Source organism: Amaranthus tricolor, chromosome 5 (genome assembly GCF_026212465.1).
Source record: "Amaranthus tricolor cultivar Red isolate AtriRed21 chromosome 5, ASM2621246v1, whole genome shotgun sequence".
Taxonomy (NCBI): domain Eukaryota; kingdom Viridiplantae; phylum Streptophyta; class Magnoliopsida; order Caryophyllales; family Amaranthaceae; genus Amaranthus; species Amaranthus tricolor.
In genome coordinates, this window is record NC_080051.1 from 31,048,631 (window position 1) to 31,064,125 (window position 15,495).

Sequence of the window (15,495 nt, forward strand, 5' to 3'; positions counted from 1 at the left end):
GATACCCAATACTTTTTTTTATAGTGCAAATTCAAATGAACATATAGAATAAACTAGTAATGAGTCATTTTACAATATATATGAAATCTATTAACTATTACTAAAACAAAATACATATGACATCATCACTTTTTAAAATTGCTTATGTATTACAACCTTAACAAAAGTTTTACCTCCAAAAGTCAATGATGATGTCATTGTTGTTATGACTAATGTTTATATCTTTGACTTTACTACTTTGTAATTATGATAGTTATATTATTTATATTGATTGATTTTTTACATTTTAGGTTATATACTTATATTATTTAATATATTAGAAAATCATATATTTATTTTTTTTAATTATTTATAAATTTATTTGTTAAATAATTATTAAATCTTAATTTATACAAATATATCAAAAATTTTAATAAAAATTGCTCATACTCTTGTTTAACACTGCAACAAATCCTATCGTCATACATCCGCGATTTTGCCGTAGGCGCTGCGGTATATTTAGGATACGTGTTTTAAGTTTCGGTGTGTGGGGTAGACCTCTTGTATGAAGCGAATGATTAAATTAATAGTGCGTGTTTAATTTATTTTTTTTAATGACTGTTGGTGCTTTTATCAATTAATCACAAATATACTTTTACTAGTAGTATATATTTTCAGTTTTTGATTTAAAAGAATTAAATTAGAAAAATTTACAAATATAAATATCTATATTTTTCATTGTATAATGTGATATATTAAGTTGCTTATCCAGTAAATAAAACTAATTAAAATCCAGTTGTAATATATTATTTACTTGCATATTTTAGTTATTTTTTAATTTTACTTTTCTTTATGTTTCTCTTTCTTTATGACTTAGGAATGACATAAAAAAAAATTGCACTCGGTACTTATAGCGTCACTAATTACCATATAATGAAAATATAAAATGGAAGCATATTGCTAATGTTTTGTATGGCTAAAAGTAATTTTTAGTTTATAATTTCTAAAATTATAAGCATATCATATAAATAAGTCATAATTAATTATATATGTAGTCTGAGTATATATAGAAAGATATTGAATTGTGTTTGATATAATTTTATAATTATGTTTTTTGTTTAATATTTTAATATATTTATTGGTATTTCAGTATTTATTATCTTTCTAAATTTAATATTCTTTTAATCTTTTTTTTAATTAATTATTAAATTTTACGATCATAATTTATATTAAAATTTTATTTCATATAAAGTGACATTCAACCAACTTGATCTTATATTTTATAAGTTGATGGTATCACAAAGTCGTCTATTAATTAGTTCGATGGAAAATCAATTTAATACTTCCTATATAAATACAAGATTGTTGATCAGTTTTTTGCTACTTGTAAGATATAGCTTTCTTTCTCATTTGCTATTTTAGTGTATAGCAATTAGCAATAAATTAAAATTGTATATATATTTGTTAATTATATTAATTATTTCTAAAATCTAATTTTGCTAATATTGCTAGGTGCGTGTAATTGTAAATGTAATACCCTAAGCTTTTTGGAAAAGTAGGCACGTCATGTAATTCCTATGAAAGATAGTAGTAGCTCTTTCATCTGTTTGCTATAAAAGTTGGAATACAAAAAATTAAATGTTGTTTTACATCCCTTTATTAATTCTTTATCATCATCATACCCAGTGTATCCTGCTCATAGAAAATTATGGTTAGGGTCTGAAGAGGAAAGAACGATGACTATTCATACCCATAGAGAAGAGTGCGATCAAAGAGTCCCTTGGCTCAAAAAAGATCTTCAAATAGAGAGAAACCCGCAACTTACAAATAGAATAAATAGAATACGTACAAATAACTAAAAATAAATATAAAAGTAAAAGAGGTAAAGAGCAATAATTAAAGGCAATGAATAATAACAATCGAAGGGTAAAAGGGACGGGTTTAGTAATCTAAGACTTGAATAAGGCGTCGCCAACTGCCCCTTTCCCTGGTCAGGTCCTTGGAGAGGTCAAGTTCATGCATGTCACTTTTAATTTGTTCCTCCCACGTTCTCCTAGGTCTTCCTCGACTTCTCTTGCCCTCTACTATGATGCATTCGATCCTTCTTACTGGGGCGTCATGTGTCTTTCTCTGCACATGCCCAAACCATCTCAACCTATTCTCCCGCATCGTTGCGGAGAGAGGTGCAACTCCTAACTTCTCCCTGAACTCTTGATTTCTTATCTTATCCGTTATAGTATTACCACACATCCACCTCGGCATACGCATTTTTGTTCGAACAGATGATGGAAGCAATAGAAATGCGTATGCTGAGGAGAATGTGTGGTAATACTATAATGGATAGGATAAGAAATCAGAGGTTCTAAAAGTCATTTTAGGTGATAGTCACTTATTGACACTAGAATTATGGAATAAGATGATATAGATTAAAGATAAAATATAAATTTAAAGTGATTAATAATGGGCGTGGAAAAATAAAAGACACGTTACATTAGAGTATATAACATATTCTGAAAATACAACTATCAGTTTAAGCTTCTGATTTAATTGATTTCAAAACATGATATTAGAAGTCCAGATCATAGGTTCAAATCTAATTTATTCTTCATTTTAATGGGAACTATTAATGTAAAGCATTATTGAGACTTGTGTTGGTTTACATTACAAACCGAAAGATCTCTCATGTGAAGCTAATGTGATAAAATATATAAAATACATTGAAGTTTTAAATATGAACTTAAATTTTAAATTGAAATGGTCATTGGCAGTTAGACATATAAACTAAATTAAAAAGAGTATAAATTAACAATGTTGGAAATTGAAAGGGAAATGTGAAGTACTCCCGAGTAAGTAATGAGTATAACCGTTGTGAATACTGGAATCATAACAGTGCGCACTTTTGTCAAAATTGCCCGCCCACAGCGTCGCTCTCATACGGGATCAGGAACGCAGCTGAAGATGACACCAAACACTAGACCGTTGCGGGTTTTGTCTCAACTCTTCACAAGGTTAAAAACGAGAAACTGCTTTGTATTTCACAAATTAAATTATTATATGAGATCCTCTTATTAAGAGATGCTCTTTATTGTTGGGTTGAATAGTTCATTTTACTTTTGTTATGAGAATATATAAATTACATGTTTAAAGTTACTTTATCAAGAGATGATTCTTCACAAAAGTAACTTTTTATTTTTCAGCTCGTTTTGTATGAATCAGGGCTATATAATCATATTATTTCACTAATTAATCACTTTAAAATTATAAATAACAATTTAATATACAAATTATAAATAAGGCATATTAGAATGAGACAATCTCATATAAAAGGTTTGTTTTTCTTTTGGTCATGGCGGACAAAGCGCTTAAAGTTAATAGATGTGGCATGTAGGCCCGAATATCTCTTTTGTCAAATTCCTTCCTCAAGTAGTTCTGCAGTGCCACTAGGCGGGCCCTATTTGCCATTGACAATTCATTTGGACCCCATTTTTTTATCTCTCTTAATTAGCCCAACTAAAGAAGAAAATTTGAACAAATTAAGCAATTTATTATAAAAAAAAATCTCAAAATAGAGGACATAAGTGAAGTATTCAATCCAGACTAGTTTTGTTAAATTCCACGTGTAAATCTGTTAAAGAGGGAACACTCCATTTCAATTGTCTTATTTGAATTGAGCACGAATTTTAAGAAAGTAGAGTAACCACCTTGAATAATATACCTATGTGATTTAATGGGTATTGGAGGGTTAAATAGTGTAGTTTAGAAAAATAATAAAAGTGTTTTGGTAATTACATGAATGATATAAGGACAATTTGGTCTAAAAATTATGTTTTAAAATAGAAATGGGACAATTGAAAAGAATTGGAGTGAGTATTGTTTTTTTACTCTCTTTTGTTCTTTGTTTGCTCACTTGACAATTTATTGACTAGAACTTTTTGTTCGCTGAGACTAACAGCAAATATAACCAAACCACATATCTGGATAAAAAGTATTTATTTTGAAAAATATTTTTATCCCATTCCCATTTTGAGTTTTTTTTTTTTTTTTTAATATATTGCTTAATTTCTTTAAATTTTCACTAATGAACCGAGAATCGAGATACCCCTTATCCATATTTGTGGATTGGAATTAGAATTTATTTTTTAGAGTTGAAAACTTAACAATAAAGTATACTCTTGCTTTGATTCTTTAAAACATGCAAGAAAGATAACAAAAATAACGTCGAGACTATTTCACCGTGAGACGGATCTATATTAAACAGCTCAAAATAAATTTACTTAGGAGTTAATTACATAAAATCATTTTTTTCTTAAGAAATTTAAAATTGAGTCCGTCCATATTAAGTCGTTTCACAGTGAGATGGTCTTAGTAAGAATTTGTCAACAAAAATAAGTGTTAAAATTATATATAGACTTAGCATCGTTCATTAACAATGTGTTACCTATGTCCGTAATTTATAGACAGTGAAAAATCAAATTTTATTGATATGTAACCTTCTAAACCTAATTAAATTTGAAATAATTCAAGGTCCATTAACAAAAATAATCAATAGATATTTAAATACATGATAAAGCAAGTATACGAAAATATAATTATATTACATAAAAATCGAATAAATAAACAACAAGACGATTAAAAGATACTTTCTTCCTTTCAATTTACTTGTAACATTTGCTTTTTCACGCAATTTAATGCACTAATTCAATTCTTAATATCTCTAATTATGTATAATGAAAAAATAAAATAATTTAAAACTAGTAATTTTTACAATAAGGCGAATTAAACAAGATCTTATTAAACTATGTTTTAACCTATACATTAAAAACTAATTAAATTAAAAGTAATTAATAAATAGTGTTTTTTTTAAATATTAGATTAATTAGAAATGGAGAAAGTATGTACGAACAAGATGATAGTGTTTGTGGCACTGGCACAGTATTCCTGCCTCAATTGCATGTCTACTACAATTTAAAAAAGATCGGTCATCCAAGCTTTTTAGTTTTTACAATTGGTTAACCGTGACCTAATGTCAGTGAGCCAGACCTGTGAAGGCACCTCGTGAACCTAATACTAACCTTTTAAAGACCATTTCTCGTTTGGTGCTGAATATAACCTTGTAATTAGTTTCAACTTTTACTTTCTTGTTTTTTTTTTTTATTTTCAATCTGTTGGGAAATGGACAGTGGACACTATCAAATTTTTTTATTTTGGTTTCTTTTCCTCATTTCACGTTTTTTCTAAAATTATCCACACATATTAATATTCATTTTATATCCTCTTTATTTAATACCAAATTTATTACTTTAAAAATAAAAAATAACTTCTCATGTTTCCTTTAGAAAACTATAAGTAACAAATAACAATGTGGTGGTTACTAGTATTTGAAAATATAATTTTATACTTGGTGAATAAGACAAATAATAATCTAACTAAATTCAAAGAGATAACAACTTTGTTGATTTACTTTACGATGTTGTATATGTATTTATAATGTAGTATATGTATAGCTTATGACACAATAACAAGTTAATAGAAATCAAATTGATTCAACATGCACAAAAAAAATACTCAAGTTGAGATCTCGGAGCTCTATTTAATTGCATCCTTTTTATAATAAAAGTATTAAACTGTCTTATTTTATATATTCTTATTAAACTCTATCTTAAGTATAACTCATTAAAATGATGATGATATCAATAAAAGGTAAAATAAAGTAATAATATTATGTGCGCATTGTTAAACTATAATCATAGAAATTAGAATAAGATGTTTTTCTATGGAGGATGTCCGGCCTAGATTATGGAGCCGTTTAACATGCTTAGTGTTGGAAAATAATTAGTGGTCTAGACTCTAGTCTAACTAGTTGCTTTTTATTATTTTTTTTATAAAATTTTAATTTTTAGTGTTAAATTTTGACTATAAATTGTTATTAATATAATTAATAAGAAAAATATATTTATTTAGTATCTTAGACATATTCATCTTAATATATATTTTTTGAATATTAAAATTTTATAATGTTTATAAATTACAATTAAAATTACTTAAATTTTAAAATTACAATTAAAATTATTTAACTTATAAAATTACAATTCCATTTATAAAAAAGTGGATGAGAATAAAGTAACAAATGGAAATAGGTGTATTAGCTAACGTACTCATAATTTGATTTGTTCCTTTTCTAACTTAGCATGCATCAATTATGGCTATTGATTACGGTTGTATTGTAAATTAATTTGCAATTAAGTTATATTGAATTTATTATTAATAACTTCAATTTATTTTTGTCATTTTTATTCCCTTTCTACTAATAATGTACTATCGATGTGATTTAAACAATAATAATAAGGGAAATTTGCAAAGAAACACCTTTTAAAACCCCTTTTTTGTAAAGAAACACCTTTTATAATTTTTTTTGTAAAAAAACACCTTTTAAGAGACTTTTTTTTAAAAAAACACCTTAAATCAGTTTCCGGTCACTTTTGTCAACTTTCCGGCGTTGATTATGCCAGTCAACGCTGGAAAGTTGACAAAAGTCACCGGAAACTGATTTAAGGTGTTTTTTTTTTAAAAAAAGTCTCTTAAAAGGTGTTTTTTTTAAAAAATAAATTATAAAAAGGGTTTCTTTACAAAATAAAATTTTAAAAAAAATTATTATTTTTTTACTTTGTTTTTTTTATTATTATTTTTATTATTATTATTATTATTGTTAATTTTTTTAAAAAAATTTTTTTAATTTTTTTTTATATAATATTAAAAATAAAATTTTTTTAAAAAAATAATGTTAATAATAAAAATAAAAATAAAAATAAAAAAAAAAATAAAAACAAAAATTTTAAAAATAGTTAAAAAAAATTAAAAAACAAATTAATAATAATAAAAAAAATAAAAAGTATAAAAAATATAAAATAACAATAATAATAATTAAAAAAAATAATAATAATAATAAAATTTAAAATAAATATAAAATTTAAAAAATAATTTTTTTTTAAAAAAAAGAATAATAATATTTATTATTATTATTATTTATTATTATTATTATTATTATTATTATTATTATTATTATTATTATTATTATTATTATTATTATTATTTTAAAAAAATTTTAATTTTAATTTTAATTTTAATTTTATTATTATTATTATTATTTTTAATTATTATTATTGTTATTTTATATTTTTTTATACTTTTTATTTTTTTTATTATTATTAATTTTTTATGAATTTTTTTTAACTTTTTTTAAATTTTTTGTTTTTATTTTTATTTTTATTTTTATTATTAATATTATTTTTTGAAAAAAAAATTTATTTTGCAAAGAAACACCTTTTAAAACCCCTTTCTTGTAAAGAAACACCTTTTATAATTTTTTTGTAAAAAAACACCTTTTAAGAGACTTTTTTTAAAAAAAAAACACCTTAAATCAGTTTCTGGTGACTTTTGTCAACTTTCCGGCGTTGACTGGCATAGTCAACGCCGGAAAGTTGACAAAAGTCACCGGAAACTGATTTAAGGTGTTTTTTTAAAAAAAAGTCTCTTAAAATGTGTTTTCTTACAAAAAAAATTATAAAAGGTGTTTCTTTACGAAAAAGGGGTTTTAAAAGGTGTTTCTTTGCAAATTTCCCTAATAATAGTGGTCAAGTCTCATTTATTATCATTAATTTTTGTTTGAGACTTTGAGCTTTTAAGCATTAAAAATTTATGAAAAATTATTAATGTGTAGGAATAAAAATTAAATTAAAGTAAAAAAATAAATTAAATTATTAATAGTATTATGATTGGGTTATGAATTAAATATTAAGATATTCAATATTTTTTTGTTGTATAAACTAGGCTCCCCTTATTATAAGCTCCAAAATTTTTCAGTCCCTATATGCATTCAAATCAATCACAGTGACGAATTAAAAAAAAACTTAAGTAAATTGTGCCAATAAGGTTTTAATCTCTAATCACATGTGTGGAACGCTAGTCGGAAGATTTTAAGGGCCTAGGGAGAGATTTTAATTATGGGCCTTCACAATGAGATATAACAAAAAAAAAAAAAAGAAAAAACGAAACATAGATTTAAAAAGTATATATTGTATGTACGCACCAATAAATTAACGCAAGTAAAATTTGTCAAATAAACACATAAACAAAATAATATAAATAAGGAAATTAACAAATCGAAAATATAAAAATTCATATATCGTAGAAAAAGAAAACTCACAAAAAATTAAAAAGTATTTATTAGGAAAGAAAATAGGACTAATGTTAAGTGACGTAAAGTCCACTTGAATTTCGTGTATATCCAATTATGCACATTATAATATAGTTATTGCAATATACACGTTTAAAATCAATAAACATTGTATTTAATACAAGTATTATGACCTAGCTAAATGTTTAACAATTCTATCTTTCATATAATATGTTTGTATTCAAATTCTCATAAAGGCAAATTATAATTTTTTTTAATGGGCTTTGGACGTAGGCCCAACTTGCCCTTGCTCAGAACCGGTCTTAAAACAATATTTGATTTTATTTATAATATTTGATTTTATTTATATGTCTAGCAGTCAACATAATTAGAATATATTTGTATATAATATTCAATTTTATTTTAAATTTAATTGATATCAACAAACCACATCTACATCATTCTACATCATTGTACATCCTCCACTGCTAATACCCACAGACCACGATACTTGGGAAGGCTTTCTTTCCATATTTGTTGGTTGAGATATTATGTTAACATCATTTAATAATTTTAGTTATTTATATGTGGGCTTATTCAAAATGATTTTTCATTTAAATAGTAATGAGTGTACCATTCATAATATATAAATTAATTAAAGCTATACCCATAAATGAAGCAAAGAAAATAAACCGGTATTGAAGGTTTACTATTTTAAGCTAACCCGCATTTGGAGAAAGAGACATCATTAGGACTTCGGAGTATTAGCCAAGACTTACTCTTCAACTAAATTGATTTATTTTACTGAATTTAGTAATACTATCTCTGAATTCTAATTCAAAAACATTTCATAATTATTTCTATTATTTTGTTGCAAAAGAAAAACACAAATTCTTCAATGAAACCGCCGCATGTGTGCGACCGTACAACTCACAAAAAATAATTTTTTTTACATACCAATTTCAAGCCTTAAAACACTAATTCTACTTAAAATGCCCATTTTGACACTTAAAACCCATACTCCTAGACTTAAAGTCTCTACGTCAAGTTTTAACCTTTATTATTCATCAAAGGTTAAAATGACTACTACAAAACTTAAGGTGGCTACTCCAAGGGTTCAAAGTAGTCCATTTCAAAACTTAAAGTACTTATTTCAAGGTCTATCAAACTTTAAAATGACAATTCTAAAGAATTATTTTTAAAAAAATTCAAAATTTTTATCATTTGTTTATGGCCCAGGCTGTATGGCGTACAAAAGAGTAGCTATAACAAAAAAATTGAGATAGTTACACCTATAAACTTGGTGTATATATTAGAAAAACCCTTTTGACAAATAAAATTAAAATAGAGGAATATACATAATAAATCACTAATATTTTCTCAATTTAAAATATAAATCTCTACGCAAGACTTAAAACCCCTACTCAAAACCTTAACCTTCATTTACCGTGGATTAAAATGACTACATTAAAACTTAAAATGCATACCTACTCTAAGGATTTAAAATTGTCAATTCTCAATACATTACAAGTATTAAAATGATAAATCAAAAAAATAATCTTAAAAAAATTGTAAACTTATTAACGGAAAAAAGGATTGGATTTTGGTAATTAGGCTGGGCTGAGAAAGGTGGCATGTAAGCACGTTGGCACAGGACAGTGGCCCTTTTTCTTCCACATTATAAGATTGGGCCATTTGGTTGAGTAGCTAACAAACTGAAAGTTTTATAGAAGTACATAATGCATTGGGCCCGAGAGCTTGACTAGACACTTGTGGGGAGGTTGGACAGCCCAATTCCAAGTTTCCATAATAAATATGCATAGGCCCAAGTATAATCAAACTTGTTGATGTAGGACGTGTTTTTCTTATGCATGACGCTAAATATTAAATTTGTGTTTTTCTTATACATGACGCTAAATATTAAATTTGAATATATAATGTTAGATTTTACACTTGAAAATAAAGGCTAATTGGTAAATGAGTTTTAAATTAGTAACTTTCGGCTGCATTAGCTTCTTACTTTCTTGTATAAAAGCAACTAAATTAAAGGTTGTGGATGAATTTCTTGTGTGTGTATGAAAATTGATGAAAATATATAATGAATAACTTTTTTTGATGGGTAGGGATTTTCATTTTATGATGAATAGCTTTTTTTGATGAGAGGGATTTTCCTTTTTCAATTCTCATTCTCACGCTTTCGAAAATCTCAATCTCTTTAAACATACAATTTTTTTATAATCTATTTCTGAATTCATAATTCTACCTCTAAATTTTCCCTAGAAAAATATATACCGAATGATCATATCAATAAATATAAGCATTATTTTTTAAAATATAATATACATATCCTTCTCCTCATTTGTCTTCTTATTTGCTTAATCATACATTGCACGGACGTATACACGAGTAATTATTGTAGAAATCAAAATGAGACCATTTTGTGACAATACTTAATTTAGATTTATCCCTTGAATTAAGTTTTATAGAGTACACAAATAAAAATAATAATGTGGTATAGACCGGCCTTAACATTGTAATGCATCACCACTACTAATGCACGTTCATAATGATCCTTCAAGCACTTTGGCTTAGCTTCAAGACAGCTTTTGCTCTTTTAATAGATGATTAAATCAAACTTCCTAAACTTACTTAATCTTAATTATCTCTAATTAATTTAATTATATATACTAACCTTTAAGATAAATAAATATATATTAGGTCTCTAGCTATTAAAAGTTCATGATCATTTAACATCTTATTTCTTTTGCAAATATTAATTTTCCTTCAAAATTTTCACAATGAACAAATACCAACAACCGGAGCTTACACAGCCTCCAGGAAGTGATGTAGAGGTCGGGTCTGGGACGAGGCCAGAATCGAACTTTCGCGGATTGTCTGATGTACAAAAATGGAAGAAGGAAGATTGGATGAAGAAAGGGGTGTTGGCTTTGATTTTAAGATCTTGTGCTTTGGTGTTTTCTTTCTTGGCTTTTATTCTCTTTGCTACTCTCCCTGGCTTCCATTTAACTGAAAGTATGAGGTAATTATTCACCCTTTCTCACGTCCAAGCTAACTTTCTACATGTTGCACATATAAGTTAGGTATGCCTAACAATTTAGTTCCGAGTCTACCTATGTTATGACGTTGATCATCCTTGATCAAAAACCACATTTGTTTTTAATTAACATTAGAATAATTCGACACATTTTTATTTTAGTATTCTAAATCAGCTAATAGTTAACAAAAAAGTTAACAACAAAGCTAATTATACTCGTTGGTTAAAACGTGTCAAACTATCAACTAAATCAGCTAACAACTTATCTGCAAACAACTAACAACTAATTGTAAAACGTGTGGTATTATTAGTATATTATTTTAAGAGGTTTAATTAACTTAGCATTTTTATGTGGCGCAGTTATGGGTTTGCAATAGCTTTAATAGCAATGGTATACACGGTGGTGCAAGTCGGGATAAAAGGTCATGAGCTTCGTACAGGAAACGACGTGATTACACCTGAACTTGCATATTGGATAGACTTTATTGGAGACCAGGTACGTCTATCTTTTTGTGTGTTTTATTAGACCTTGTCATTTGTCAACATACTACTAATTTTTGAGAGCAAATTAGATAGAGAACGTATCATTAACGTTAATAAAGGTAGCCCAATCCTTAATTTATTGGATTAACCCATCCCATCAATAAAGTCAATCTATCAGTGACGTATTTAAAAAAATAAAATAAAAAAAACACAATTTAGATAAAAAAAATATTTAATACTTCTAAAAAATAAATATACAAAACTATCACAAATATATCACAAATTCTAACATGTTTTGAGAAGAAACTTGGCTCAAACTTGTTAATTTGTTTATACTTTCAACTTTATATTAAGCAATTTGTTTGTTTAGTGTTCAAATTCAAATTTGAATAACCGTCCACATGCATGATTAAATATCATAATCTTTTACGTCTTTTGACAGAATATAATATATATTTTAGCTCTGCTATTATATCAAAAAATTAAATTAATTTTATATATTCTATTTCTCATTTCTTATAATTTTCTTGGACAAAAAAATAAATTTAATCAAGGGTCACTAAAAGAATCATTTGAACTCTTTTCAAGTGATAATCATGATACCTAATAAGTAATTTATCTTTGGTTCTTTTTAATGAGTAATTCTAGGTTAATAACAGTTTTTTTTCATCTTGATAAATCACATCCATTTAGAAGGATTTAATAAAATGATTTTTTTTAAAATCGTAATTTATCTTTTTATATTTTACTTATTTTATTAATATGTTTTTTGTCTTTTATGATGATTTACAAATCACCGTGATTGTTTAAAAATTTCTATTTTTAATCTTTGTAGGTTTTGGCATACATGTTATTTTCATCAGCATCAGTAGGAGCAGCAATTACTAATCCGGCAAGGAAGTTGGCATACAGGGATCCAACGTTAGATCATATCGCTGCAGCCATTAGCATGTCCTTTTTGGCCTTCTTTTCTCTTGCTTCTGCAGCACTTATTTCATCTTATCATCTCTTCGCCGAGTTATCTAAATCATAACCAATCTTATTTCCATTAACATTTTTAATTTATCGCCTTCAATGCCAATTTTTTCTCTTGTCGTTGTAAATTTGACATCGGTTTCTAAAAATATTTTTGAAAAAGAAAAATGTTTAATTCTCTTAATTATTCATATTAAGAGCTTTTTGGGTTGATATAAAACATAATGTCATAAATTAATGCAAATGGTTTGGGCACATTCACCTTAACATCTTGTAAGTTGTAACAAACCATGAAATCATATTGTTTATTTTGTCACTTCTTGTTCGATTCATACAAAAGGTTAAATTGAGATTTAAAAATTGTACATTTTTTTTTACTTTTTAGTTATATTTTGTGGTTAACTATATATACTTCTTATTTTACGATAATCAAGCAATATTATTAGAATTTTATGAGCAATAAATTTTAACTTTAAAATACTTTCTCTGTTTCTTTTTATAACTTATAAGTTGTGACTCACTTTTATAACACACAATTGGAGGACAAATAGACAATGTAAATAGACATGTTAGCTAAATTTGACTGTTTTGCCTCTCTACCACTCTAATTTTTTACTCAATGTATGCCAATTTTTTTTATTGCAATTATTAAAAAATAGAAAAAGTATATATGTTAAAAAAAGAAAAAATTGATGTATATGAATTATTAAACAAGCAACTCAATCAAAAGTTTATTAAAATAATTAAAAATTAAATAATAAAGTCAGCTACCCATCACCGTCTAGATGGTTGGTCAAATTTTTTCCCGACCAATCGTCTAGTCAAAAAGTCGTTGGTGATTAGTCAAAATTGAAGTGCAGAAAATTTCCCTTCTTTTTGAATTTCAAATTCTGCAATAAGTTCGTCTAACCACTTGGTAGTCATAAATTTAGTCTGAAATTTTTTGACAAATCAACCATATATGATGATTGGAAATGTGATTGGAATTTTGACTCTTCAGAAATTGGATGAAATTTAGTCGAATTCACCTTGATAGGGTTTCAATTTATGTAACCGACTCTTTTTTGTAGTGTTATGCTAGTTAATTTACTTAAAATGAAAAGTGAATCGAATTTAAACTAGTCACCATTTGTTATCCAATCTATATGTACATCTATATGAAACTCATAAAAGTGAGTTGTTCAACATTTGAATAAAAAATGACCTAATACATCAAAGGCAGAGCTGTTCCTTCCCCAATGATTGAGTTTTAAGAGCAATTTTCATAGTTGAAATTGGGCCAAGTCCACTCAATAATTGAAAAACACAACAATACTTATTTAAGATTTCCACACTTTGTCAATGCAAGTCATTGTAATACAAATCTTTCAACATTTGGGGTAATTGATTAGAGAGAAAACGTTATTTTTTCAAATTTTTGAAATTTACATATAAAAATTTGGGTGAAAATTAAAGTTATTTTCCTACCCCATACAAACATTTGATTTTAAAAAATAAATTAAAACTATTCATCTCAAACATCTTAATTTTTCCTAATAATTTTCCATCAAACAAAATAAAATTACTAATTATTAATTGTATTTTCTGTTGGGTACCGGTGTATTTGCATATATAACATATTATGTGTTACGGCTATCATACTTTTGATTAAAATGTCCCTAACAATATAGTATTAAAAGTACTCTTGAAAAAAATAAAATTAAGTCAAACATTAACTTATTTTCATTTCAGGTAATAAAATTTAGCACTAAATATGAGAAAAGCGTAACCTCTTTAATACAATCAAGCGGACAAGTCCATCCTACGGAGTTACAATTGAAATAATTCTTCATATATGACAATCCTTGACTTTTGATCGTGATTGCCTTAACTTGAAAAATATGCTGTCAATATTATTTTAACGTACGATTGCAGGGGAGAATTGGAAATTTAATTTTTTGTAAATTGTTTTTATCAACTTGCTTGGGTTTTAATTTGGTCTTGGCCAGATGACCATGAGTTGTTTGTTAGTGTACGTTCAACATTATATTGATGATTTTACATTATTGAAAATGGTACTATGTCATTACAAGAATTAGAGTAAGTTTTAAGGCACTACAATGTATTTTTAAATTATATAGAAATATTACAAAAAAAAAATATATATTGCTTAACAATAAATTTATTAACGAATATAATAGTTCATTGTAGCATACATATTGTACATATGCATAATGAAATACAACTATGATCTGGATGCTTGAAATTAAACCAGACTTCACAGTGAAACAATTATTAATTTCGTTATAATTATTTTTCTTTACTCTCATGCTCCATTTATTATTTATTAGCAAGATAATTTTTTTTATTGTGTGAAAACTAAAAGCATAGTCACTAAAAAAGCAGATTTGTGATTTATCATCATCGTCATTTTTATTGTATCTTGCTCATAGAAATTATGAGTAGAATCTGAGGTGAAAAAAAAGACAGCAACCCATGCACATAAAATGCTAAAAAAAATAGATTTCCCTAACACCTCTTAGTCTATACAAAGTCGTTGTTACCATAAATTACGTGGTAGGATCATTGGAGCATCATATGGACTCAAACTTTGCTCCTAGAATTGAAAAACTTAATTGATAGCATATATTATTACGTTGACCTTAATGTCAATGTTCTAATCTAAGGTGAATCCAAACATGTTAGAGTGTATATAAGGAACATGGAGTATTATTTTGGAGTACAATACATAAAACATAACTAAACTATCCCATTATTAATCTCTTTATATTCTCATATAGTTTTATTCTTTCTACCACACTTAAGAAAATGGACGCAAGCCTTCCATGAG

The 15,495-nt window shown here is 26.3% G+C and overlaps 1 protein-coding gene across 1 annotated transcript; it reads left to right on the top strand.

The window, feature by feature from the left end:
• Positions 1-10,929: 10,929 nt before the first annotated feature.
• On the top strand, positions 10,930-12,723 carry LOC130814157 (CASP-like protein 4B1). The gene is made up of 3 exons (XM_057680209.1): positions 10,930-11,192; positions 11,568-11,703; positions 12,526-12,723. Exons 1-3 carry the CDS (start codon positions 10,951-10,953, stop codon positions 12,721-12,723), a joined length of 576 nt encoding a protein of 191 aa, XP_057536192.1. The 5' UTR covers positions 10,930-10,950.
• The last annotated feature ends 2,772 nt before the right edge of the window (positions 12,724-15,495 follow it).